The sequence below is a fragment of the Oncorhynchus masou genome, chromosome 24 (assembly GCF_036934945.1).
Source record: "Oncorhynchus masou masou isolate Uvic2021 chromosome 24, UVic_Omas_1.1, whole genome shotgun sequence".
NCBI classification, from domain to species: domain Eukaryota; kingdom Metazoa; phylum Chordata; class Actinopteri; order Salmoniformes; family Salmonidae; genus Oncorhynchus; species Oncorhynchus masou.
This window is the reverse complement of record NC_088235.1, coordinates 58,684,130-58,710,119: the sequence shown is the minus strand read 5'-3', so window position 1 is coordinate 58,710,119 and position 25,990 is coordinate 58,684,130. Positions and strand designations below refer to the sequence as shown.

Genomic DNA, 25,990 nt, shown 5'->3' with positions numbered 1-25,990 from the left:
CAGGGGCAAATGTCAGACACAAAACTTGAGGCACAAATTGGGAAACTCACCCACTCGCCTTAGTGTTGTTTAAAAACGAGGAGGTGAAAAACATTGGGTTCAACGTTCTCTGTGAACATATGGTAGTAATTTGCTCGAGTAGACTCCCTGACTCTGAAAGTCTGCCGGTGGAGTTCGTAAGCTCTCACAGTCTTTTCTCTCTCTCAAACAAAAACAAAATAAAGAACACATGTGCAACCGATCAGTTTATTATCTAATCTTTTATACATTTTTAAATTGAAATAAGACTAGGTGTCTTAATGTCAACAATACTTAGACCAAAACAAATAAATACATAAGAAATACTCCAGAAATGCCATTCTAGATCTCTCTTATGACGGGTGTCACTCTACCCAAAGCAAACTTACAGATGTCTAGCATAAACCTCCAGGAGCATGTGCAATCAGGTCCTTTCCTTCTCTTACTCCTCCAGTTATTAATCACATCAGTAGACAGCTTCAATAACCCAATCTGTGCCTGCAATTATGATGCAGGAAACCACCTGATTGGCCAGCTCTGCTGGGAGAGATCAGGAGTTAATCTCCTTAGAGGGGTATAATCAAGTTTTGGAGTAATCACCAGTGCCCTCCAGAGAGAAATTAACATTTGTTTGTTAGGTAAGATTTTTCTTTTTAAAGGCTGAGATGGAATCCAAATAGAGATGCATTCACCAACCAAGCATGTGACCACAACGCATCTTGCACAAATTACACACTGTATGAGGCTGAACATGCATCATCACAAGCATAATCCAGAGCAGGAGTCATCTCTCTGATTCACTGTAACAGCCATAGAGAGCAGTCTTACCTCACTGGGGGATCCATGGTGCAGGAGCATGTTGAGGATGCTTGTAGAGACCAGTGTTGGTGCTGGGGGTCATACAGATCCATAGGGATAAAGAACATAGACGCTGGAGATAGAAATCCAGCATGGCACCATGGAGACCTGAGCAGGAGAGGGTAAGAAACTCAAATTAGTCATGCACCAAGAAAATGGGACTTACTGCACTTCAAAGTGTGTCAATGTCAACGGCAGATGGGAACCACAAAACATGTCAGGTCGGGAAGGCTATTGATTGCATATCACAAGTCTTGGGACGTCTGGTTGAAAATAAAAACTATGATTTAGCTAAATATTTTTGTTTGTTTCTGCCCTGAGATTGTGCACGAAACCCCTTTGGGTTAAGGAGGCTGGGGGGTTGCTGGGCAACCCGAACGGTGGAGAGGTATCATTGCACAGCGCTGCAGACATCCTGTCACCGGGCCAGGAGCCCAGGGACCCAGCCGCAGTACACTACGACCTCCACTGAGGGAAAGGAATTACACATCACTGCAGCCTATAACTTAGTTCTCACAACTTTAGAAGTCATTAGCAGTGCCGGATCGGTGCGCGTGTGGAATTACCACCACTTCAGCATCACCGCCAGAAGGACGCTGCCAGAGAGAGACTGAGGCAAATTCCAACAGGAATATAAGAGATAGGCCTACAACAAAGATAGAGGACTATAGTGTCTGAAAAATAAAATGTGGGCGACTCATACATTGACTCACTTGTGTGATTAGTCAAGTCAATAACCTCGAGACCCACGGTAACGCTGGCACATTTTGGACTTACAACCCCTTTTAAACAGTGTGTTTGAGCTACAGGGTTGTTGCAGTGGATTTGTCCATTTGTTCCATTAGTCTATGATTAATGGGAGTTAGAGTGGCATTTGTGAGACAAGGGCGGATTGCGAAGACCGTTCTTCTCACAAAACATCTCAAGTCTGAACAGTTGGAGTTAAACTATTATGACCCATCAATGAAAAGCGGAGACACTCATGACCACGTAACCGGTTTCGCTCTAAGACGCTAACAAGCCACACAAGAGTCTTTAGAAAGTACGAGGTTCTTCTCCATAGAAGATCATAAGAAATCCCAGGACAGTGTCTATAATACTGAAATAAGCTCACATAGTTGCTGTCAAACTCCAGTTGTCACTCACAATTTCTGTACTTACTGCATTCATATGAATACATTTATCAGGTTTTTGCTTGGCAGACATTTTTTTGGGGGGGAAAGGGATTACATGAAATGTATTTAAGATTAGCCTTTCAAAAACAGATTTAGGCCTAGCCTACATGAACCTGAAAACATACTGAGGGGCAAAATGTTGGTCAATAGCTGGTATGATACCAGGGAATCCTCATCTAGCTGACAGAAATATCAGCAAAGACATCCCAACAGCACATTGGGACACACAAACATCTGATTTTAGACCGGGGAGGTGTTATTCCAAGGGGTGGGGGGAGGACAAGGGTGTCGCCATAAAGCCTCCAATGAGTGGGCCACTGCAGGCCAGAGAAGCCCCCTACTGTGGCTGGGAGATAAGTGGAGCAGCATGGTCTGGATATGGCCCAGCAGCCAAGAACAGCTCTCAGCACCAACACAGGGGCTAGTCTTCCACCAGCGAGAGCTCCTTGAGACTCAAAGGGGCCTTTATTTAGCCAGGGATATCAAAGTGAGTTTACATTCAAAACAGACAGCACACAACAAACTCTTGCAGGGAAAATAAATGCACTATATCAAATATAAATCTTAAATTCCTGCAAGCAAGAAACTCTATTCTGTTAGCTTAAAGGCATTTGAGGGCACCAGAGCAAAGTCTAAAACACACTCGTAAAAGGAAATAGTGCATGGAATGCCTACTGCAGTTATCTACTTTTAGGCCAAATTACAAGAAACCTGCCATTTGAAAGTGCGAGAGTGCAAACGGAATACAAATTGAAGAGAACAAAATCCATGGACACCGTGAGCAAGTTCAGGAGAGTGAAAGGCAGCAGGGGGAGATCAGCTGTGCTCATCTGTTTACAATACTGCCTCTGCCTCTAGACTCAAATGTCTCCTCAACATGCCAGGGTCACTTAAGGGTGCAGCCGATAATTGGCAACTAACCGCGCTGGCTATTTATAAAGTCCTGAGAGAATGCAGGAATATATTCTGAGGTTGGGAGGTCTGTCACAGTGCAGGGGCATGGCTCCGGGGAAAGTTATTTTGAGTAAAAGCAACAATGCAGAGAGAAATGCAGGAAGCATTAAAATAGAGAATGAAAGTACTAGCTAGACATCTTGTAGTTCTACTCAAGTTTAAGTGCTATCATTAAGTTGGAGAGTTGGTCTCACATCTGTTGTGAAGTGGGAAAAGCTTCAAGCGCCTTGTCACGTCATATGCAAATTCCTTACAAGCACTAGGTGTCAGGTGTTAAACTTCACTGTCTGACAGGATAGTTATGTAAGGAAGGACAAAGACGGTTACACAACGGAACAGAACTGTCAGCCAGGAGAGGGAACACTGCTGCCCAAAAGTGCGAGGAATCCCGTGGCACAGAAAAAACTAAAGTCAACAAACAAAAATAAACTTTATTGAGCTGATGTGTGAGTTTGTGTGTGTGTGTGAGACAGAGGCTCGAAAAAGGAAGTCGAAGTGAAGCATTTGGAGATTCCATCGCTGCAGTTAATTCCGTCGGCTTTAGCAAAACCAACAGAGTGGCACGAGAGCAGAGGCAAATGTGTCGAAGCTCAGAGGAGCGACTAATGCCATCAAAGTGAACGATCAGCCATAGCTAATTGAAATTAAGGACCATACAGGGGGAGGGAGAGTGGCTCCGGTCCATTCATAGGGTCATCTCTGTGTAGGGGGTGTGTATGGGCCTACGCCAGCTTTCCCCCCCCTCCTCTCTCAGCAACTCACCTTAAATCAAGTCCGCTTCCTTACAGGAATAATCAGCCTCCTGTTAACTAGCTACTTTATCCTGTTAACTAGCTACTTTAACCAAAGTCCTAACCTACATCTAGCTCAGTGTTTTCAACAAGCATAAATTCACTTATTTTACTCATATTTTTAGACAGCAAATTGACTGCAAGCCTAGAGTGATATAATATATGACTAATGTCAAACCTTGATTACATTTGGGAACATTGTCCTGCGTACGGTGCCGTCTTTCGACTGGGACGTTAAAACTGGTGTCCCGACTGCATGTGGTCATTCAAAATCCTACGGCGCTTATTGTAAGAGTAGGGGTGTTCAACCCGGTGTCATGGGTAAATTTCCAACCTGGCCACATTCCATCATGGCCACCAAAGTATCCCCCTCATTCCTAATTGGAATATATCACTCCTCACCTCTCCAACTGATAGTTTATGTGTGGTGAGAGTTCTGGCACAAAAATGGTTGCCGTACATCACTGAGGTGGGTGCTACACATTGACGGTGGATGAAGCGAGTTCCCCCTCTTTTTTTGCTAAGAAAACTTGGGGACCGCAGGCCACTAGTTGGGGAACCCTGAAGAGCTGAGTGGATTTTTATTTTATTTTTAGAAGCACTACTCACAGGCATAGCAGGTCTAATTTACTTGAAATAATGTCTTGGTGTTTGTCCTTGTGTTTCTTGGCTATTTATATTGTTTTGTTCACAATGTCATATTTCAATACTTAAGTTTTAACTGCTGGGGAAGAGAAGACAACAGACTACTTACTAGTCAGACTCAATCTCAAAAGGCAAAAAAGTGACTGGAGTCATGTTACAGGGTAGCCTTAGAGGCAGGTGAACATGTGTCAACGTTGATATTTTGTTTTTAAAAAATGAAAACAAAACAATATGCCACATTCATTCTTACTAGTAGTACATTTATTGTTTTAGAAACATTAGAAAGCACTCTCATCGTTTGTTTGGTTGGTGTAATTTTAGTGAAAAAATATATTTGGGCTGTTAAAAAAATCGGAGTGGCTGGTAGATTAAAATAAAATAAAAATTGATCGACCTGCCACACGGCTGATGGACCAAAGAGTTAATGTTAGGCCCTGCTCCTTTCTCTGTTTTTATCAAATTTCATGTGTCATATTTAAAGACAGACATTCTGTTTGGAGTGGAGATGGGTCTTGTGGGTTGATGAAGTCTTCCCACTGCATGTACCATCCATTATTGCTCAGGGGAAGAAAACAGAATTTATGCAAAAAGAATACCCCTGCACTCATCTTATTGACATTCAATTATACTCACAGTTGTGAGCATACCTGCTGACATTTAGACTAGGCTACCAGCTGGTCTTAAATCAGTGATCAAGTTGTATTAACATTAGGCCAAACCGTCCTTCATGAAGAGTATGGAAAATATATCACAGGTCAAACTGAGAAACAATGACAGATGACTGCAATTTGAAACTGAAGCTGTGAAAATGCAGGGCTATAGTGAACTTACTCAGCAATGTTTTCATGTGTTTATCCATTTTAAACACTTGCCCGCCTAAATCCCATAAACAAGGGCCTACTAGATTTGTACTGCAGTGGTTCCTGACATAGCAATTAAAAAGACGTGTGTGCATTTAACCTCTCAAAGAGTAACAAACAATAATCAGTACTACTTATCAACAATTTTGGAGCAGCAGGTAGCCTAGTGGTTAAAGCTTTGGGCCAGTAACCGAAAGGTTGCTGGATCGAATCCCAGAGCAGAATCTGTCGTTCCGCCCCTGAATTGTTCCCCGGTAGGCCGTCATTGTAAATAAGAACTTGTTCTTAACTGACCTGCCTAGTTAAATAAAGGTGAAATAAAAATATGAACTAGGGATGTTAAAGGTATTAACTATTAAATTATAGGTTAATTTGCTTAATTCATGGAATTAACTTGCGGTGTGTGTATTTTCATTAGTTGTTATGCATGTTATATATCACATGCACACAGAGTTTGAGGAGAGGAATAGATCTGCGAGAGCAGATCCTCAAAAAGCTGGTACAGGAGTGAAACGTGCTTTTGTGAGCTCAGTCATTGCACAACAAATATAAATTCTAAATGCAATCACATGTTAAAAACAGTTTTGATGGCCAGGATTAAAAAGAGCTAAAATAAATGTATCTCACTCAGAATTAAAGCGCACCTCCCATTCGCCATTCCAGTGCTTAGTCGACGGTGGGAAGGCCATCAATTTGCAACCACCACTGTGAGCTTGAGGCAGGATAAAAATCAGGGCTTGACTAACTTCTTTAGCCACTTATCTTTCAGACAAGTAGTAGATTGTTTTTTAATTGAACTTGTCCAAAGGCTCGAATCACTTAACCCCCCCCCCTGTTGTATGATGCAAGGAACCACTTTACAAAATAAAATTCATGTTTTTTTAACCATAGAGAAACAAACCGAAATCTAGGCTAAACTGCCTATTACCTTCTTTGCATATTCAAGCCAGTCTCAAAATACAACACTGTTCCTGGAGGATGGTTGGCCACCCTTGGCACCCTATAAAATATTGCAATACTACAATTAGAACCAAATACTTGTCTTCAGAAATTAATTCTCGCCAGGGCTCGAAATTAAGGGCGTCCCATCATCCCTGGGAGGCTAAAAATATGTATAATATGAAGATATCCCTCTCGTGGTGTGGGGGCTGTACTTTGGCAAGTGGGTGGGGTTTTATCCTGCCTGTTTGGCCCTGTCCGGCGGTATCATCAGATGGGGCCACAGTGTCTCCTGACCCCTCCTGTCTCAACCTCCAGTATTTATGCTGCAGTAGTTTGTGTGTCGGGGGCTAGGGTCAGTCTGTTATATCTGGAGTATATCACCTGTCTTATCCGGTGTCCTGTGTGAATTTAAGTATGCTCTCTCCAATACTCTCTCATCTCCTCTCCTCTTCTCTTCTCGGACCTGAGCCCTAGGACCATGCCTCAGGACTACCTGGCATGATGACTCCTTGCTGTCCCCAGTCCACCTAGCCGTGCTGCTGCTCCAGTTTCAACTGTTCTGCCTGTGGCTATGAAACCCTGACCTGTTCACTGTGATTACTATTATTTGATAATCTTGGCCATGTTCTGTTATAATCTCCACCCGGCACAGCCAGAAGAGGACTGGCCACCCCTCATAGGTTTTGGCCTTTCTAGGGAGTTTTTGCTGGCCACCGTGCTTCTACACCTGCATTGCTTGCTGTTTGGGGTTTTAGGCTGGGTTTCTGTACAGCACTTTGATATATCAGCTGTGTCACGCCCTGGTCTTAGTATTCTGTGTTCTCTTTATTATTTTGGTTAGGCCAGGGTGTGACATGGGTGATCTATGTGGTTTGTTTTGTCTAGGGGTTTTGTAGTTTATGGGATTGTGTTTAGTTAAGTAGTCTAGGTAAGTCTATGGTTGCCTAGAGTGGTTCTCAATCAGAGGCAGGTGTTTATCGTTGTCTCTGATTGGGAACCATATTTAGGCAGCCATATTCTTTGGGTATTTCGTGGGTGATTGTTCCTGTCTCTGTGTTTGTTGCACCAGATAGGGCTGTTTTGGTTTTTCACGTTTCTTGTTTTGTAAATTGTTCGTATTTTTCATCTTTCATTAAAGTTGTATAAAGATAACCACGCTGCATTTTGGTCCTCCTCTCTTTCACCAGAAGAAAACCGCAACAAGCTGATGTAAGAAGGGCTATATAAATACATTATGATATGGTTCAAAACAGACTGAAGCAAATCTAGGATGACAGATCCAAAATTCATACAACCACTGCACATTAAAACATTTTAAAAAGCAATGACACTGATGCAACAGATCAGACCGTTCAGCTTAAAATGTTGATAAAGTTGTATTTCTTCATATCATAAGTTCAACAATGCGCACATGGCTTTGGGCTACACAGGAATGTTCCTAAATGCGTTCTCAAAAGTGCACCGCACTTTGGTTTCAGTTGACAGAGCAGAGATTAAAAATATCCCTTAGAAAGGAGGGGAGATCTTAAGATGCATCAACTAACATGGGATACTAATATGACTAGGATTACACCTTTGAATACTTAACAATAAAAGAAAGTTCATTTACATATTAAGTATTTATAAAATATTCCCTTAACATTTCTATGGTCGTATTTTGGTTGGGCTACTTTGAAGGTAAAATCTGCTTCATTAACTTTCATTAAAGGTTTTAAACAAGTTTATGGTTAAATAGTTTTAAAACAAAGCTGGAATGGCGCTGGAGGGAATAGCAGCCGCCTTAACAGTAATTGTTTTTGTACATAATCTTTCAGACAATTTCCGATGACCGAAAAAGAGCTTCTAGACATCAAAACTGCGATCACTAACCTCAATTTGGATGAGGATTTCTACTTCAATGAACCAGAGGTGAAGGACATAATACTCATCCTGGACCAGGTCCAAATCCGCAACACCGGGAGGAAGTGGCAGCATTAAAGAGGCCGACATAATGGATACCTGACGAGACCATGTCGGTGAGTGTATAAACGCCTCTACTCTCCATTTTAACAGCGAAAGTGCAATCACTGGAAAATAAACTGGACGGGCTCCCTTCGAAACCATCAAATAAAAGTGATCTGAAGAACTGCAATATCCTGTGTTTCACAGAGTCGTAGCTACACAAGGACATGGGAAATATAAATCTAGCTGATTTCTCTATCCATCAGCAGGACGGTAGCTTCGGGAAAGCTCGGGAGGGGGGGTGTCTCTTAGCAACAGCTGGTGCACAATCTCTAATATTAAAGAAGTCTCAAGGTTGAGATAGAATACCTTATGATAAACTCTTGGTAAATAGTATGGTCTACAGTTTATCTATATTTTTCATCGTTGTCTCTTTACCATCACAAACCGATGCTGGCACTAAGACCGCACTCAACGAGCTGTAAAGACCATAAGCAAACAAGAAAATTCTCACCAGAGGCGGCGCTCCTAGGGGCCAGTGATTTCAATACAGGAAAACTGAAATCAGTCTTACCTCATTTCTATCAACACGTCACCTGTGCAGCTAGAGGAAAAAAAAAAAACTGTAGATCACCGTTACTCCACACAGACACGCATAAAAAAAAACGCCCGTACGCTCCATTAACTATATCCTCCTGATTTCCGCTTACAAGCAAAAACTCTGAACAGGAAGTACCAGTGACGCACACGCTCAATATGGAAGTGGTGTGATGAAGCAGATGCTAAGCTACAGGACTGTTTCGCTAGCAGACTGGAATATGTTCATGGACTCATCCCATGGCATTGAAGAGATTACATCAGTCACCAGCTTTACTAATATGTGCATTGATGACGTTGTCCCCACAGTGACCATATGTACAAATTCCAACCAAAAGCCATGGATTAGATGAAATATCCGCACTGAACTAAAGGCTAGAGCTGCCACTTTTTTTCCACTTATCAGAAGTTTATATGAAATCCCGCTACGCCCTTTGACAAATCACCAAACAGGCAAAGCTTCAAGACAGAACTAAGATCGAATCCTACTACACCGGCTCAGACCTCGTCGGATGTGGCTGGGCTTACAAACTAACAATGATTACAAAAGGGAACCCCAGCAGAGAGCTGCCCAGTGATGCAAGCCTACCAGATGAGCCAAACACCTCCTACGCTCACGTCGAGGTATGCAACACTGAACTATGCATGAGAGAACCAGCTGTTCCAGGACGACTGTGTGATCACGCTCACCGTAGCCAATGTGAATGTCAACCTGTTAAAAAGGTCTTACTCACAAGGCCGCAGGATGTGTACTCAGAGCATGCGCTGACCAGCTGGCAAGTGTCTTCACTGACATTGGGCATAGTACATGTGCCCAAGAACACCAAGGCAACCTGTCTAAATGACTATCGCCACATAGCACCTTAGCCATGAAATGCTTTGAAAGGCTGGTGATGGCTCACAACACCATCATCCCAGACACCCTGGACCCATTCCAATTCGCATACCACCCCCAACAGCTCTACAGATGCCGCAATCTCTACTGCACTCAACACTGCCCTTTCCCACCTGGACAAAAATAACACCTACGTGAGAATGCTGTATTTAACTAACGAGTAATGTGGAAATAACATTCAAATCTTGACACAGGGCTCTACAGTTTCTGTGCGACCTGGAATTTTGATTTAGGAGTACTAGTGATCCTATCAAAATGTAGGATTCTAATTTTATTATCTCAAATATTTTTCATTGTGCTCCTACATTTTTCAACTTGGGCGCGCACATGTGGTCCTGGTAAAGAAAGGTCAGCATAGAGCCCTGCAACATTGCATCATATCACAGACCTTAGGCATATTACTGAGGTATATCAACTGTTTTTACAAAGACAAAAGACACTAAAAATCTTCTTAACCATCTTCGGTTTACTGAATCCTCCAGTATTTGAATTCTCCAGGAACGCCATCCTTTTAGCTGCCTTCCACATATTATTTCAGATGCTGATCGGCCTCCATCACACAATGCATGTTTTTATAAATCCCAAGGCCCCAAATAATCATATTTTCTTGGTTCACAAACAGGAAGGGATTTCCCCAAAATAAAACTAAGTAAACAAACTGACCTTTTCCACTTTCTCCATTAAAAGACAAAAACCTTTAAATTACCATCAGAACAATCTGTCCCTTGCCCTATTCACATTAGCTCTTCTAAAATTGTCACTCATGTGGCTCTGTGTATTTAAAAGAAAGATCAATACCATTAAAAAGGACAACTGCAGCCTGCATGGTAAACATCAAGACCAGTCATCCAGCAACCGTATAGAATAGGGGTGTCGTGTCAAACATACAGCAAGCAGGTGGTTTCAGTCTGAAATAGGCAGGTCAACGAAAGGCTGTTTGATTTAAAATGAATGAGAAACATTTGCACGCCTAGGTGTTCCAAGAAAATCCCTCTTCAACAAGCACATTGAAGATGTAAACATTTGAAGCCTCAATAAAATAGCCACCCGCACACTGTATACTGGAAAAACAAATAGGCTATTCCTTTACAGGCAACATGTTAATTGTTATACTATCTTTATGTTGCAAGTAAAAGTGTACAGAATGAAAATGGATAAAATGTCAAGAGTATGAAATGCCCCGCATTAAGCAGTATTTCCAAAACCCAGCGGGAATTGGTGCAGGTTTATACAGCCTGTGGTAGCAGAGCACCCCTAAACCTTCACAGCTGTCTGAAACAGTTCTCTGTGTACAGTCTAACGGTGACAGGTTAGAGTTATAGTCTTTATCTGCTCTTCTAAGTTGGAGTCGGAGGTGGATCTGAGCAATAGATCTCAGCTTGCATTTTGACTCAGTTATCTTGACTCAGAAAAGGCTGGTGACCACTGCTCTATCCTGATTGCCTAGTCACTTTTGACCCCCACCTGTATGTACATATTACCTCGTGCTGCTGTTACATTTAAAAAAAATGTTCCTACTTTTTAACTCTGCATTGTTGGGAAAGGGCTAGTAAGATTTCTTCCACAGCTCAGCCACCCTGTCTCCAGGCTTGGGGGGGGGGGGTGTATGAGTGGGGGTTGACTCAGGGAGGCACAGCAGACAGAGGGACCCATTGGGATGTGAAACTTGATCCGTGTGCTACCCCCTCACTCTATCTCCACCACCTCCAAGAGAGCCTTGGAGACTCCCTGAGCAATCTGATCCCTCACTGCCTATGAGATTGGAAATGCTTTCAGAGGAGAAAGACGGATGCAGGACAACAGAAGCAAGGCAGGGGAAAGACGCTCTTAAACTTAAAGGGATGTTAGAAAAACAAGCATTGTAAATTTAAAAGTGCTTGAGAATGTTTTGCTTCTCTCTTTCACCGCACTCAGAACACTTGAGGCAAGTTCTGGTTTACGTTACAGACTTCAGTACTGAAACAACTTCAATTCTAGGAAATAAGTATCAATATTACCCACACCACCTACAACACACTAGTCATGAACTTTACGGAAACCATGTAGGTTAGCCTATTTAATGAAAGTACATTAAAAAACATCTCTTGATTTCCAACATGTAGACTATGCCTACTTAAAAGTTCAACTGCAGTGGCAGCTGTCAAGCAGAGGCATGGGAGATAAAACAAATGGCCCATCATGAGTGATAATCATTCCATTATAAAAGGAGAAGATAATTCCAGCTAGCTACATCCTCTTGACAATGAGCAGTCCTCTGATCTGTGCATCGCGTGTGCATAAATCATATCTGAATTATGCACAATTTACTGAACCCCATCCCCATTTCTGTCTAACCCTCCATTATGTTCTCTCCAGACTTCAGGCAGTTACAGAGCTCTGGCTAATTAATCAGACTCAGCTCCAGAGCAGGGCTAGACTCCTGCTATAATCATTGTGTTAGCCCACTGATCAAGACACTGTGTACACAATCATTGCTAGAGAGACTAGGCATAGGTCTATATGAACTATGTAGACATTCAGCTACGTTTAAATAGGGACAATTTGTCACGTGCTTGATTATAGTTTTAATAGCTGAAGAAATCCTCACGCTTAGTTTGTTAACCATTTTTCCTGGCCTAGTCTCACTCCCCCAATATTGGCCTGTTTTATGGAGTATCCCGGTACCCACAGAAGGTAAAGATGTCTGGCATATGTATAATGTTAGACTCCAGACGCAATAATTTTTCCCTCCACCTTTAGAAATCCACTTCTACCCCATGCCGCTTAAAGTGAACAGTTTCACAATCAGGTTTTCCATCTGGCTTTTGACCTCCCTATTTTCCAGAGCCCATTCACTCCAGAGTTGCCTTCAGCATCGGAAGGTGAGGAGCACAACGCATCGCCCTCTCACTCCAGGCCCAAATTAAAACCAGCTTTTTTCACAGACGAGAAAAGCATGGCCAAAAATGACCCATTCGTATGCAACCAACACCATGAGACGAGACACTGGGTATTTTCCTTGTGAAAAAAAAAACAGACCTCTTGCTACTGACGTAGTGTGTGTATGGGTGTTTGTGTGTGTATTGCCAGATTTTAAAGTGTCTCACTGCCTCTAATACTTTCACACCATCAGTGTGGACTATATCACGACGATGATTGACCAATTTACGATGTGCAATGATAGTCAACAGGGAATAAAAATCAATTAACCTTCATGGTAGCCCCCCAGAAACCCCTTTATTCAAACTATGTGTGTGGTTATTGGCAGAAACGTGAGAGCTGACGTGAAGTCTAATTAAAGAGCAGGATGAATGCTTATTTGGGCGATTTGTTTAATCAACTTAATCCTTGTTATCAGTACGTTGTCCTAAACACTTGTTACAAAACAAACTGACATTACAACGAGGCCTACCATGGGCCAATGTACAGTTGTAATCCGTGAACTACTAACGTTAATTAATTACACATAGTTAACTAGCTAACACTAGGCTAGCCTACTAAGCTTTCAAGTAGTACAATTCAAAGATATGATTTAGAACTTACTTTTCAGAGGGAAAGTGAAAAACGTTATCTTGTCATCTAATTTGATACAAATGATTCCAAACCTCATCGCATTCAATCACTCAGTAAAATATGTTACAATGTCTCTGAAAGCGATACTTAACGTTAGTTACATGATATCGCTCTGTGCTAGCTAACTAGCAACCCACTAGCTAACAACTTTCATTGCGTAATGAGTGAATTGATTTGTAAAACAATTTAAACTTAGCAACTAGAAAATAATACGTTGGCTAACTATATACACAAACCAATTCGGTCAATATCAAAGTTCAGTGTCAGGTTTGCTAATAGAAGTACTTGCAAACGAGTAAGCTAGCCAAACAAATATATCTCGATACTTAGCTAGCTCGCTAACAAGCAAGTGGCTACGCTAAAATTAGCTAGCGCTAACAATCTAGCGAGGTAGTTTTCGCTTTCAAAACAAACTCTCGGAAACAAGTGGCTGTATTTAAACCGAAGCTAAAATATTTAGCTAACTAGTTAATAAATATAAACGTAATACACTTCCAAAATGAAGCCAGTAGCTAATGTGTTTTTTAGTTTTATTTTCCAGACGCAAAAAAAACAAAACTTTTTCCAAGACAACAGCCAAAGCGAGGGCAGAATTAACAGGAGTATGACCTAGCCTGGTTAGATTTCATTCCACCTCACCTTTTCTTCAGCAGATGTGGCAATCCTTTTGGTTCCGGGCGAGCACTCCTCTGTATCTTTCTATTTCGTCTTGAAGTTGCAAAAATGTGGTGTACATTTCCCAAACATGCAGTTTAACGTCGGCCCTGCTCTACTCGCTCTGTTTTTTGCCTCTGCCTATGTCATTTGATGAAACACGTAGACAGACCAACATTTTCCAATCACTGCAGCGAATGCACAACCATTTGAGGGAGACCGAGTTGCGGTAGGAGTATTTCTATGGAGAAATCAAGTATTTTCCAATTACCTCAGTGACGCCCCCTGGTGTAAATGGACATAGCTATTATTTTTCATTGCCCTAATCTACTACAGTATATTCGTATTTGTTTGACACATGTATACAATAGTCTACTCACAAATAGAAGAGCGTGGAGAGTAAAAAGTCGGGGAAGAAGCGAGGAGATGAGGTGCTTGAGAGGTATATAGAGAGAAGCTGGTGAAAATTGAGAAAGAGGTGGACAAAGTGTGGACATAAGAGGGATTGAAAAACATGGATGAAGGAGAGATGATATGGAGAATAAAAAGGTGGAGGAGATAGATGAAGAGGAGTATAGGATATGAAGAATAAAGGTGAGAAGGAAGTGGAAGAATAAGGGTGAGAAGGAAGTGGAAGAATAAGGGTGAGAAGGAAGTGGAATAATAAATTAAGGTGAAAGACAATGTGAAATAAAATGTTTATTGACACATTTCAAAGATTCAAACCATCCTGGGGTCATTCCACCACTTCAGTGCCCTTTGAGAAGTGTAATTTAACATTGTCAAGCGCACATGTTCAAAGTCATAAAAAAACATGTTCTCATCTCAAGAGGTTTTTTAAATAACAAAAATGACTATAGAAAGGGCCTATTAAAGTGCCAAATAAATCAAATCAAAATAAAGTAACGGGGTTGATGATTTCTTCTTAAATCAACCATAAATCCCCTTGTGACAAGGGGAATGGATGCGTCTGTGCATCAGGGAGTGGCAAGTGAATATCAGCTTCATGAAAAAAAAATTGACAGCTGAACCATTTCTAGCCTATCTATGGGTAACAGGGTTGACGTGTTGTGTCCAACCCGCTCAGTTTCCCACCACAAAACACCAGAAAATGGCCAAAAATAGTCAAACCATAACACCTGCTTTTTAACTATGATTTGACAATTAATGTTCAAACTTTCCTTAAAAAAAAATAGTTTAAAAGAAATAGTTTCACCATATTAAAACAAAAGTTCAGTTCACATAACAGGGATCACCAAAATGAGGGACAGGAGTAAATGAATCAATAATCACATGAAATAAATCATCGTCAAATTACTTTGTTAAAGCAACAAAAATAACTAGGACAACGATGGTGACACTTGGAGAAAGGTTTTGAGTAAGTGGGTTGAAATCCTAGAGGAAGTGACACAGTTGACGGAGGGGCATCAAAATGTTGAATTTTGGCACTTTAGGTAGCCTTTATTCACATAAAAATATATATATATTTATTGGATTCTCCAAATGCTCGGTATTAAAAGGGCACTTCATTTAATATAACAGGCTTTTAAAATGTAATATTGTTGCACAAATTCTACTTAAATATCAAACGGATGCAAGAGGCACCCATTTTGTGGAACGACCCCCTAGAGATACCAGCAGCCTCTCAACATTGACTCTGGTAATACAGGCATACTTGTGGTTGTAAAACAAAAACATAATGGTGATTCGTAGTCTTTGCTGAACAATATAAATTAAGGTCATGGTATTTAATAGGCTACAGCATGCATAAATTAAGGCCCTTCAAACATTGCCCAATCCAGGAAGTTCTCAAGAGAGACGAAATCAAGCACATTTCCTTCCCAAGATAGATACACACACACACACACACACACCGATAGACTCCTGTTAAATTCTTCAATCGTCAAGGTATATCCTTTCTCCATGTAACTCTGTTCTCATAGCAGTCAGATGCATTTCACTAAATAAAGCAATGCATAAAACATGTTCCTATTTCTAAGTATAGTTCGTGTTATGGTAGGCCAGGCAGGGTGAGTCATTTGAAATATGGGGTTACAATCCAAACACATCAACGTTCCACATAAAAAAAGACCTCGTCTATATAGACGATAGGGTTCTAAGTACAAATGCAGCAAGAGATGAACCACTAATTCAGGTGTTATTAATACATGTACAACAGAACAATGACAACAACTCCATTCCTCCAACACAGTCCATGCCAAAGAAAAAAAAAACATTGACGCCCTACAACTACTCAAAGATCAAAGCCATATTTCAGTTGCTGCTTCAAAAACACGAGTAAATCAACGATCCGATTTAAGAGTGCAGTTGTTATCTCATGCCAAGTATATATCATCTATTCTAAGACAAAAATACTACTCTAGAAAATAATTACTTTCCCCGATCAAAACACAGAACATGGAAGAAGAAGCAATCCCTTTTGCACATTGGATATAAACCTTGCAGCCTCACCAGTGTTTACTAAACAGCAGTACAAACAGAAATCGTGTGAACCAACATCGAAAAGACCACTCAGCAGCCTGAAATTGAAAAGGATGGTCTTAATACAGTGTCATTGCAAAGTAACCTGTGTGCCATATGTTTAGTGAGAACAAGCCAGGAGGGAGGGACGTGTCAAGAGTGAAGAGAATGATGAAGGCTACTTAAGCCTCCCGTTACAGAGGACAGAGATGCACCAGAGACCTCTTACCTGAATGGAATGAATGCCTGACGGCAGAGAGAAGTTATAGTCATTTGGGAATGGACTGTGAAATTCTATAAAACTGTGTCCTCCTTAATTATGTCCTTAACTATTCTTTCATAGTGTTATTATTGCCATTGTTGACTACAGAGGACACGTGTGAGCATTGGAACCAGCAATATTGACATTTTGGGCTGCTGACATGGTCCTTCAGATACCAGGTAACACAAAATACACCACATTTGATTGTCCAAAACTAGCCTCAATGGGATGCACAGCATTTCTATCATCATGTTGACGCAATAGTCTTCTTTTTTTGTTGTTGAAAGGGGAACCATCTAAATAACCCTAACAATTGTTTTCCCTGTGCTGTCCACAGTTTCTGATTATGGACTTAGTGTAATGACATGGCTGGTTGATACATGGGGCCTGGAAAAAAAGCTTGACATTGAACTGTTGGATACGAAGTCCACAGGGGTGACAAATGGCTTTGTAGTGTTTGCTGGAGTGGGGACAGAGGGAGCATACAGTGAGTGTACTATGTAGTGACGAGTGTCTGAGGCATGCTAAGTAGCAGAATGGTGTCAACACTCTGTTGCACTCTAGTGGTTGGAAACTATACAACTAGTTTCAATACGCTGAACTTTCAGTAAACAACTATTTAGCAACAATTCAAGCCCGTCTTCATTTCCCTCCAATGGTACCGTGTAAGGTTTATTCTGAACTGGCACAGACTGTGCTTTTCTTACCAGTTGATCTACACACATACAGTATGCATATCAAAAGTACTCAGTGTTATGCAAAATCACAGTATGCTTTGCTACTCTAGTGGCACAGATACATAACTAATACTGATGTTGCCTCAGTAGACATGCACTGACAATCATGTACAAACTCATGCATGCACACACACTTACACAAATACAGAACATACACACAGATGTATAAAATAAACTCTGAAAGTATAAAGTCTGTACACAAGCACACTGTCTCAACTGACCTTTAAGGTGTGTGTGCTAGTGAGAGAGAAATGATTGTGTTTGGCTATTTTTTTTTTTAAATGTTTTAACCTTGACAGACATTTCCTATATATTCTTGTTTAAATTAAGTGCTTCATACAGGTGTATGGCATATCACCATAGACATCTGTTGTGTAAAATGTATCTGTAACACCCCAGGCCAGAGCTCGTCTCCCTTAAGCGCAATTCAGAGACACAATAGTCTGGCGGCCCACTGTGACATATCTTTCTGGCTCTGGTCCACCAATCCGTGCACCTCCCCAAAATTCCCATTACATACTATAAAAGACAGAGTGGTTCCTTGATTTCCAGTCAGTAGCAAATCCCGTTTATGAGACACATTCCAAAAACCTGACTTCCCTACCCCATAAAGTGTTCAAATATATCCAAAAAATCGTCTCATCTTCTACCTGGATCCCCAAAGTTGGTACAGTATTACTGTATCATAATGTAACAGAGCACCATCTTTGTATATCATAAATAAATAAATCCAGGATGAAAGAGTGAGTGACAGGTTCTTCATATGATACTATGAACCTCTGTATGATGCAACTGCATGCATAAAAAAATGAAATAATTCAGCAAAAGCCCAAATATAACTGTTTTGTTTTATCAGCAATATAAACATCCATGGATGTTATACTTCCGTTTTATTCTATGTAAATAAATAACACTTTGCCAAAGATGCAATAAATATCACTTACTAAACTGTCACTTTTAATAATACCTTTGTGAAATCAAACAGCATTCGTAGGCCTAAATGTGTCATGCTACAGTGTACTGTATCGGTTCACGTTCTGTGCTCTGTTGGTCGGCGTGAGGCATCATCATGTTAAATCTACTGTATGTGATACTAAAACGATCTTATGACATTCACTGCAAGCTATTTGGGTTTTTACATTCAAAACAAAGCACACAGTGTTCCTGTGAAATAAGGCATCCTATTTACTGATTGCCCTGCTACTCCACTCAGTCTGCCTGTGTCTGTAGGCTGCTAAGGTTTTTGCTCCAGCCTCACTGGATTGAGGCCCTCCAGGATCTGAGTGGAGTAGCAAAGGATTTACATCAGAATTCTCTGACATACAATATCATTAATTTTGAAGTGATATTAATAAATACAAACGGAACACATGTTTGGGGGGGGGGGGGGCTGCAGCATTTTCGGCAGTTTGTCTTGAATTTCAGTACCGATGAAAATACTTAACATTTTGTCACGCCTGATTGATCGGTTTGCTGAACAGTCAATCTTGCTGCTATCATCTTCAGCTTTTTCATCATTTTGACTGGCATCAATGCCCTCTACTGGGCTCTTTGCCAAGGCTTGGGCATAGCTACGTAAGCACCTGCCCACCACCCCATAAAACTGCAGATGGAGCATCTACACGTTGATGGCGTGAGCGTGCTTCTTGCACAGTGGCTTGTCCTTCTTGGAGTAGAAGGGCTGGCCCTCCAGGTTCAAATTACACACCTGTGGGAGAAGGACACAATTGTGAATCTCACAAACCATATTTTTTGGCACAGTCCAAGAGATCTGAGGAATAACCGTTTTATACAGCAGGGACATGGGTTATTGTACAGCGCTGTAGCCATTCTTACCGCACAGACAAAGCAGGTGTCGTGCCAAGTATGACCCAGTGCTTCAATGAACTTGTCTCCCGCTTCTACTGGGAAGTCACAGCCATGGCACTTGGTGCTGAAGAGTGAAATGTAGTCTGGAAGAGAAAGCATAGAGTGTGAAAACACTAGCAGAGTGCAAACGGTAGCAAAGTTACATGCGTAATTGTTTTTAAATAATTGTCTCTATGTGTATAATTCAAATGTTGTTCAGTTGCAGAAGAGGACATTATGACAAACATATAGGAGCTAGTTTGGGCTCTGAAGGAAACATTCAACACTTGAGGCGTTTCATTATGTGCCATGCTATTCCATTGATCTAAAGTACCTTTCTCGCAGTAGGGCTCCCCGTCCTCCATGTGGAAGAGGCTATTTCCAAATGCCTTGCCACAAGCAGCACACACAAAGCAGGTGGTGTGCCATGTCTGCCGCAGAGCATGCATCACCTCCTGCACACCAAAAAGAACGCAGGCACATAAAGTTATTGTGTGGGTGTATGCTACGCACAAAGTGACTTCGTGTGTGTTGTACTTGTCTGCGTTTGGGTCCGTCATCTTACCCCCATGATCTTGGTGTTGCAGCGGGCACAGGTGGGGGCAAAGAACTCCCCGTAGCAGTTCTCACAGTACACTGCGTTCTGCTCCTCCACAAAGCTGCAGTCTGCCAGCGATGTGTGGCAGTAGTGACAGTTGAACTCCTCTGGGTGCCAGGATCGACCCAGGGCCACCAGGAAGGGTCCCCTGTAACGACAGAAAGCAGGTGAAAGCTATGATCCCTTATTGATGTCACCTGTTAAATCCACTGAAGGGGAGGAGGCAGGTTAAAGAAGGATTTTTAAGCCTTGAGACATGGATTGTGTATGTGTGCCATTCAGAGAGTGAAAAAGCAAGACAAAAGATTTAAGGGCCTATGAACGGGGTATGGTAGTAGGTGCCAGGCCCACCGGTTTATGTATTAAGAACAGCAACGCTGCTGGGTTTTTCACACTCAACAGCTTCCCGTTTATCAACAAGGGTCCACCACCCAAAAGACATCCAGCCAACTTGACACAACTGTGGGAAGCATTGGAGTCAACATGGGCCAGCATCCCTGTGGAATGCTTTCGACCCCTTGTAGAGTCCATGAGCTGATGAATTGAGGCTGTTCTGAGGGCAAAAGGAGAGGGGGGTGTAACTCAATATTAGGAAGGTGTTCTTAATGTTTTGTACACTTAGTGTATCGTTGTTGTTACCTGATCATGTTGTTGCAGGCTCCACAGAGGGGTGCTCTGTTGCTGTTGGCAGCAAAGCGCTCTGCCCTTTGGGCCACGCCCCGGGCAACGGGATTGAAAGGGGCAGGGGTGGGGTTGTAGGGGGCAGGGCTTGGGTTATAGGCAGGGCTTGGGGCAGAGTGAGGGGTGTGGGCAGAGCCAGGGTGTGGGATATAGGCCGGTGCTGGTGGGGCACTCTGAGGTAGAGCAGGCACTTTCATGCTGGTGCTGGTTGTCTTGCTGGGGTCAAACTTGTTCGCAAAAGAGTCGTCAGTGATCCAGGGGGGCCTGCTGGAGGGGGGTTCAGGGGCAGCGGCTTGGGGTGGAACAGGGGCAGGAGCTATGACCCAAAGAGACACCCGGTTAAGTCAACACTATCCATACTTAACAATATGGTAACACACATACAAATGGTCACACAGCGCCACCTGCTGTAACTACCTGGCACGATGCAGGCGGTGCTGACCACCTTGGGTGGGGGAGGGCCCACAGGGATCTGGATGGAGCTTTGCTGCATGTGAGGAGGCTGCTGCATGTGAGAAGGCTGCTGCATGTGTGGAGGCTGCTGCATGTGAGAAGGCTGCTGCATGTGTGGAGGCTGCTGCATGTGAGGAGGCTGCTGCATATGTGGAGGCTGCTGCATATGCGGGGCCTGGTGCACGGGGGGCCCCTGGTACATGGGAGGTCCCTGCTGCATGGGAGGCCCTTGGTACATGGGAGGCCCCTGCTGCATGGATTGCCCCTGGTACATGGATTGCCCCTGGTACATGGGAGGGGCTTGTTGCATGGGGGGAGCCTGGCCATATTGGCTGCAGAAGGATAAAAAAGAAGCTGAATGACATCATCACCACCAAGATGGAAACATATCTACTAGTCTGATCATCAGTCTAGCTGTTTTCTGAACGTTCATAGTTTAGACAATATAACAATCTAAACTGGGAAACTGTACTACAAGTACCAATTACTAATAAGGAGACTGTTAGCACTATGCCTCACGATTAAACCTAGTACGCTGAATGCTGGACAGCCACCTCTCTCCTTCCTGACTGAGTGTCCACATATGTTTCGAGTCTTACCTGGAGCTCCTCCACTTCACCAGACACGTTTAACTCAAAGGTTAGTGGGAGTTTAATATAGCAGAGACCCACACAGAGAGAGAAAGACAGCCTGGTATCAGAGAAACAGTGTTAGAACAGAGAGCCTCAGTTATGGCAGTGAGAGATTCACAGAGTCACCAACAGATTTCATTTGAGCGGAGAGAGGAGCAGATTTTGACATATTTGTAAGAAAGGGGAGGTTAAATCGCAGGTTAAAACGAACACTGTCAAAGCACAATTTTCATCCTTCGAGCTAAAAACAGAGGGAGGGGAATAAGGGTGTGTTATTCCGGAAGTGAAGTTATGTTGACAAAAAGGGGAGGAAGCACACTATCCAGATGTTCTATGGACAGTGGCATCTGGATAAACTTCCCCACAGAAGTACCTGGAGACTGAGGATTTGAACTGGGAGCTGTAACCAGAGGCAGACTGTTGCAGGCTGTAGCTATAACGCATCAGAAACAAAAAGGGGTCAGGCGTCAAAAACAGGGGTCAAAAATAGCTCTTTGGATGAAGGCCATGTACACCTATACCTGTATGATGCCGTGCTGCCCAATGAGTTTGTTTCCGATAATGGCATCCGGTTTTTAAATGTTGCATGTGCAGATGTAACTTTTCTCCACTGTTTACTGAAGGAAAGCAAGTCATCGGATTTCTCACATATTGTAACATTATCAGATCACAGCAGTTTCATTCTAACTGCTAGTCAGTCAGCCTAGTTTGACCACAAAGGGCAGCACACAATCAGTCTCTTTGAAGTATAGGTGAACTTGGTTTCATAGCAATACCTTTGTGAGAGCACACATTCACACACACAAAGGAAAAAAATATTTATCATAGAGAGAAAATTAAACAGGTTCTGAAAATCCATGATCCTAACACTGCCAAACCAAATTGATACACACCTAAGCTCCTATACACCATATCTCTATTTATCCCCATCAATAAAGGAAACTATATTGATACTGCACACACACACACACACACACACACACACACACACACACACACACACACACACACACACACACACACACACACACACACACACACACACACACACACACACACACACACACACACACACACACACACACTCCTGGTAACATCAGTTAACACATCCAATCCACATTGAAAAGAAAACAATGACACAATTATTAGGAAACGTTCAAGTGGACCACAGGACCACGTCTCAAAAACACACTAACATGCTGGCGAGATGAATTCACTTCAAACCACCCTTCACTGCACATCATGAGTCGATATAGCCTTCACAGTTTCAAGCAACTGTGGTAACCACACTGGCTCCAGGAGATCTCTATAAAATACCACTATTATATTAAAGGTTAGATTTGATTTCCTTCGTTATTTAAACACAGCTGTTGATACAAAACAAAAAAATGGACCCTCTACAATGGTTGGCTGAACCAAACAAACTTGGGGATCATTGCGTCATACGTACCATAAACCCCCTTGTTGTGCAAAGCAAAACAATTAAGGTCATTTCATAACATCCCCACTAGACACTGACAAATCAGAGGGTATTCTACAAGCACACAAAATAGTCATCTTTTGTGATAAGTGTCACATTTTGAAATTGTGTACCAAATTCTACAGCATTCTAGCGCACATAATATGACCCTTCCAGCTACTGCACTATGAAGCATCACATCGGTCAAATGCTGCTAATTGCCTGTAGCCACTAGTTAGCCATTCAGTAGTTGACTTGAATGGTGCATTACAGCCATAGATAACGATTTGGTACATCACTGATTTGCAGGATACAAATGATTGTGATCGACATCCAAGTGCTACACCCTTCTGCTGTTCTATGACAAACTACCCCCCCAGATCATAATTAGTCAAGCCAGTGTGTGAGCATGCAGTTGAGCAGTGACGTGCAGAGTGAGCATGGGAGAGCGTGGGATAGAGGAGCTACCGCCATCACACAAGGTAGTACAATCACTAACTGGACTACTATGTGCACTACCAAGTGAACTACTCTCATATCACTAATTATGTGGCCGTCGCAGGTTGAAGAGAGCCCATTAATACCAACTCTGAGAGTAGGCTGTTGCTTACTATGACATGCAAAGGTCCAGACTTGAACGGGCCTGTGGGGATTTTGTGCGTGTGTTAAATGGAAGAAACAGGGTGACCTGCAAGTCAACTTCAGAGTGATGTTAGCCACATTCAGCATTAAAATGGGAATGTTTTTTTATATTGGGGTCAAACATATCTAACCATTAATAATTGTGAAGGGAATATTGACATTGTGGAGAAAGAGGTGCAAATTAGTCAAACAAAAACTTAGCAAATGCTGCCAAACCCCCACATGAGCTTACATTCCTCCGCTTGTCCCTTGAGACAATCTGCAGTGTACCGTCTGCACATCAAGCCTCATGGACGTTTTCCTATCCATTCAGCTGTAATGGAGAGAGCTAATGCAAAGAGCTTTTGGAGAGAAGTTGGACCCGGTGCAGGCAAGCAAAAAGTTGCACCGACCTATTGCAGTCCCGTTAAATAGCATGTATCCAATTGGGTCTGTCGCAGTTCATTTTGCACCACTTTTCATGCTGCGACAGATGTAACTAATCCGATAGTCTTATGAAACATGGCCAATCCGAACGAAGCGACGCTGCAGTCATGGCCTTGGCTCCTTTGATCCGGCTAGTGTCCCAAAGTTTGTTTTTTTATTACCCTCCTGTCCCCTATCCCACGTACCGAAGCAACTCTGCACACCACCGTCTGTGACGTGGTCAGTCTCTCTGTCACTGTGTCAGTCTGTCCAGGTGTGTGTGTACCTCAGGTGCTTGGGTTTCCCAGAGGGCAGGGTGCGCTTTCGTTTGGGCAAAGTGCTGCTTCGGAACACTGGGGTGATTGACAGAGCCTCCAGCGCAGAGGTGGGCGGTGGCCCTTGCTTATAAACCTTGTTTCTTAACGAGAGCCAACAAGAGAGGTCTGAGAGACTCCAATTTCCTCCACATACACAATGAGAACTTAGAATTTCTTATGCCATCTTAAACCCTCTGAAATACTACACTGTATTGCAAAATAGAGGGTAACACTTTAGTTGGATAGTCCTTAGTAGATGTTTTATATATGTTCAACTAACTGTCAACAAATTGTCCTCTAGCAAAAACTATCCTATCTGCCCAATCTCAATATGTATGGCCTTTCGTGGTACCCTACAAGTAGATAGGACACTATTTTTTTATGTGATTTTTGATCCTACTGACAAACCACCATTCATGGATACGATATGATATACTTTATTGTCCATTTTCATTTCATCTGCTGTGATGGTCCAAAATAGATTTCGGAGGGTCCAATAAAGTAGTATAGACACCATGCCTCTCGATGGTCCAAAATCCTAATCCAGAAGTCTAAGAAAAGGATCTCAGGCATCGCCATTGAAGGTCCAAGGTCCAATGGGGTGATCTGGGGTATTTCACCAAGATGCAATATCTGGCTCATGTAATTATGTCGAAGAGCGTTATACGCCAACCCTAGCAAGCTGTTGCATATAAACTGACTTACAGTTGGTAGTTTTCTAATAGTTTGAGCATCTATAGATCATCTATTGTGGACAATCCAAATAAATCCCGTTTGACACCCTGTATACTCTTCCATCCACTATTTCAGCATCAGAAAATAAAGCTCTCCCAACCCAATCCATATTCCTCACAAACCTCTTCTCTGGCCCCCCATAAAATAGCAAATATGTACTAGCATCTGTACCTGCTTCTGCCTCTCCTATCTCAACCAAATCCACACAACACATTGGCCTAGCTCCTGATTGACATTAAAGGTAGAAACTGTGACAGGGGGAGTGATTGCGTGACAACTGTACCTAGACTGTGTAATCAAAGCAGACGAGATATGGGAGGCTGCATGCGTCAGGTGGCGAGGTGCCCCAGAGGGGACTGCAGGGGCCACTGGCTGTGTCTGGGTGGCTGGGGGTGGCTGCTCGCTGCAGAGGACAGAGTAGAGTTAAAACAGAGAGGGAGGTAGTGCTCTGGGGGAACTAGGAAAGGGAATTTGGGGAATTCTTTGTGTGACATATTGACTGTGTTCACTCATCAAACTCTCTCTTGATTTGACAGAACTGTCTGCTTCCTATCGAGGGGGGGGGCGGCGGGGGGCAGCAGTGATGACCAACCATAAAAGCAACAGCTTGCGCAGCCCCAGGTCATTGTTATATTGTATTAAGGCTGGTCTGATAAAAGACAGGTTTAAGATGGATGGATCGTTATGACGATGAGGACGTTAAGGGTTAAAGGATGATGGTTTGGCAGACATGCTCTGCATGACTACAGTACTCCACTGCCTTGAGGCTCTCTGTTCTCACACCGCTCACAGACATGGCAGGTCTTCCCGGTGTCTCTGTCCTCACAGTTTCCACGCAGTCCAGATGATCACAGCATC

At 42.6% G+C, this 25,990-nt stretch overlaps 2 protein-coding genes across 6 annotated transcripts in view; both read right to left on the bottom strand.

Moving 5' to 3' along the window:
• Window positions 1-14,105, bottom strand: part of LOC135512385 (bone morphogenetic protein receptor type-1A-like) — a 61,518-nt gene extending 47,413 nt beyond the window's left edge. For 3 of the 5 annotated variants that reach the window (XM_064934377.1, XM_064934376.1, XM_064934380.1), the window contains exons 1-2: window positions 13,868-14,105; window positions 847-984 (exon numbers count right to left, since the gene is read on the bottom strand). The gene's annotated coding sequence lies outside the window, so the exon portion shown is untranslated. Of the gene's footprint in view, window positions 1-50; window positions 264-846; window positions 985-13,198; window positions 13,812-13,867 lie in introns of those variants that run through there. The other 2 variants (XM_064934378.1, XM_064934379.1) reach the window with 2 other exon arrangements.
• Window positions 14,106-14,574: 469 nt separating this feature from the next.
• The window catches only part of LOC135511411 (PDZ and LIM domain protein 7-like), a 74,122-nt gene continuing 62,706 nt past the window's right edge, over window positions 14,575-25,990 (bottom strand). Inside the window, exons 11-19 of the mRNA XM_064932927.1 lie at window positions 25,416-25,535; window positions 24,367-24,498; window positions 21,948-22,007; window positions 20,907-21,274; window positions 20,448-20,805; window positions 19,776-19,956; window positions 19,545-19,665; window positions 19,199-19,314; window positions 14,575-19,070 (exon numbers count right to left, since the gene is read on the bottom strand). Coding sequence (XP_064788999.1) covers window positions 18,981-19,070; window positions 19,199-19,314; window positions 19,545-19,665; window positions 19,776-19,956; window positions 20,448-20,805; window positions 20,907-21,274; window positions 21,948-22,007; window positions 24,367-24,498; window positions 25,416-25,535 — 1,546 coding nt within the window. The 3' untranslated portion in view covers window positions 14,575-18,980. The remainder of the gene's footprint in view (window positions 19,071-19,198; window positions 19,315-19,544; window positions 19,666-19,775; window positions 19,957-20,447; window positions 20,806-20,906; window positions 21,275-21,947; window positions 22,008-24,366; window positions 24,499-25,415; window positions 25,536-25,990) is intronic.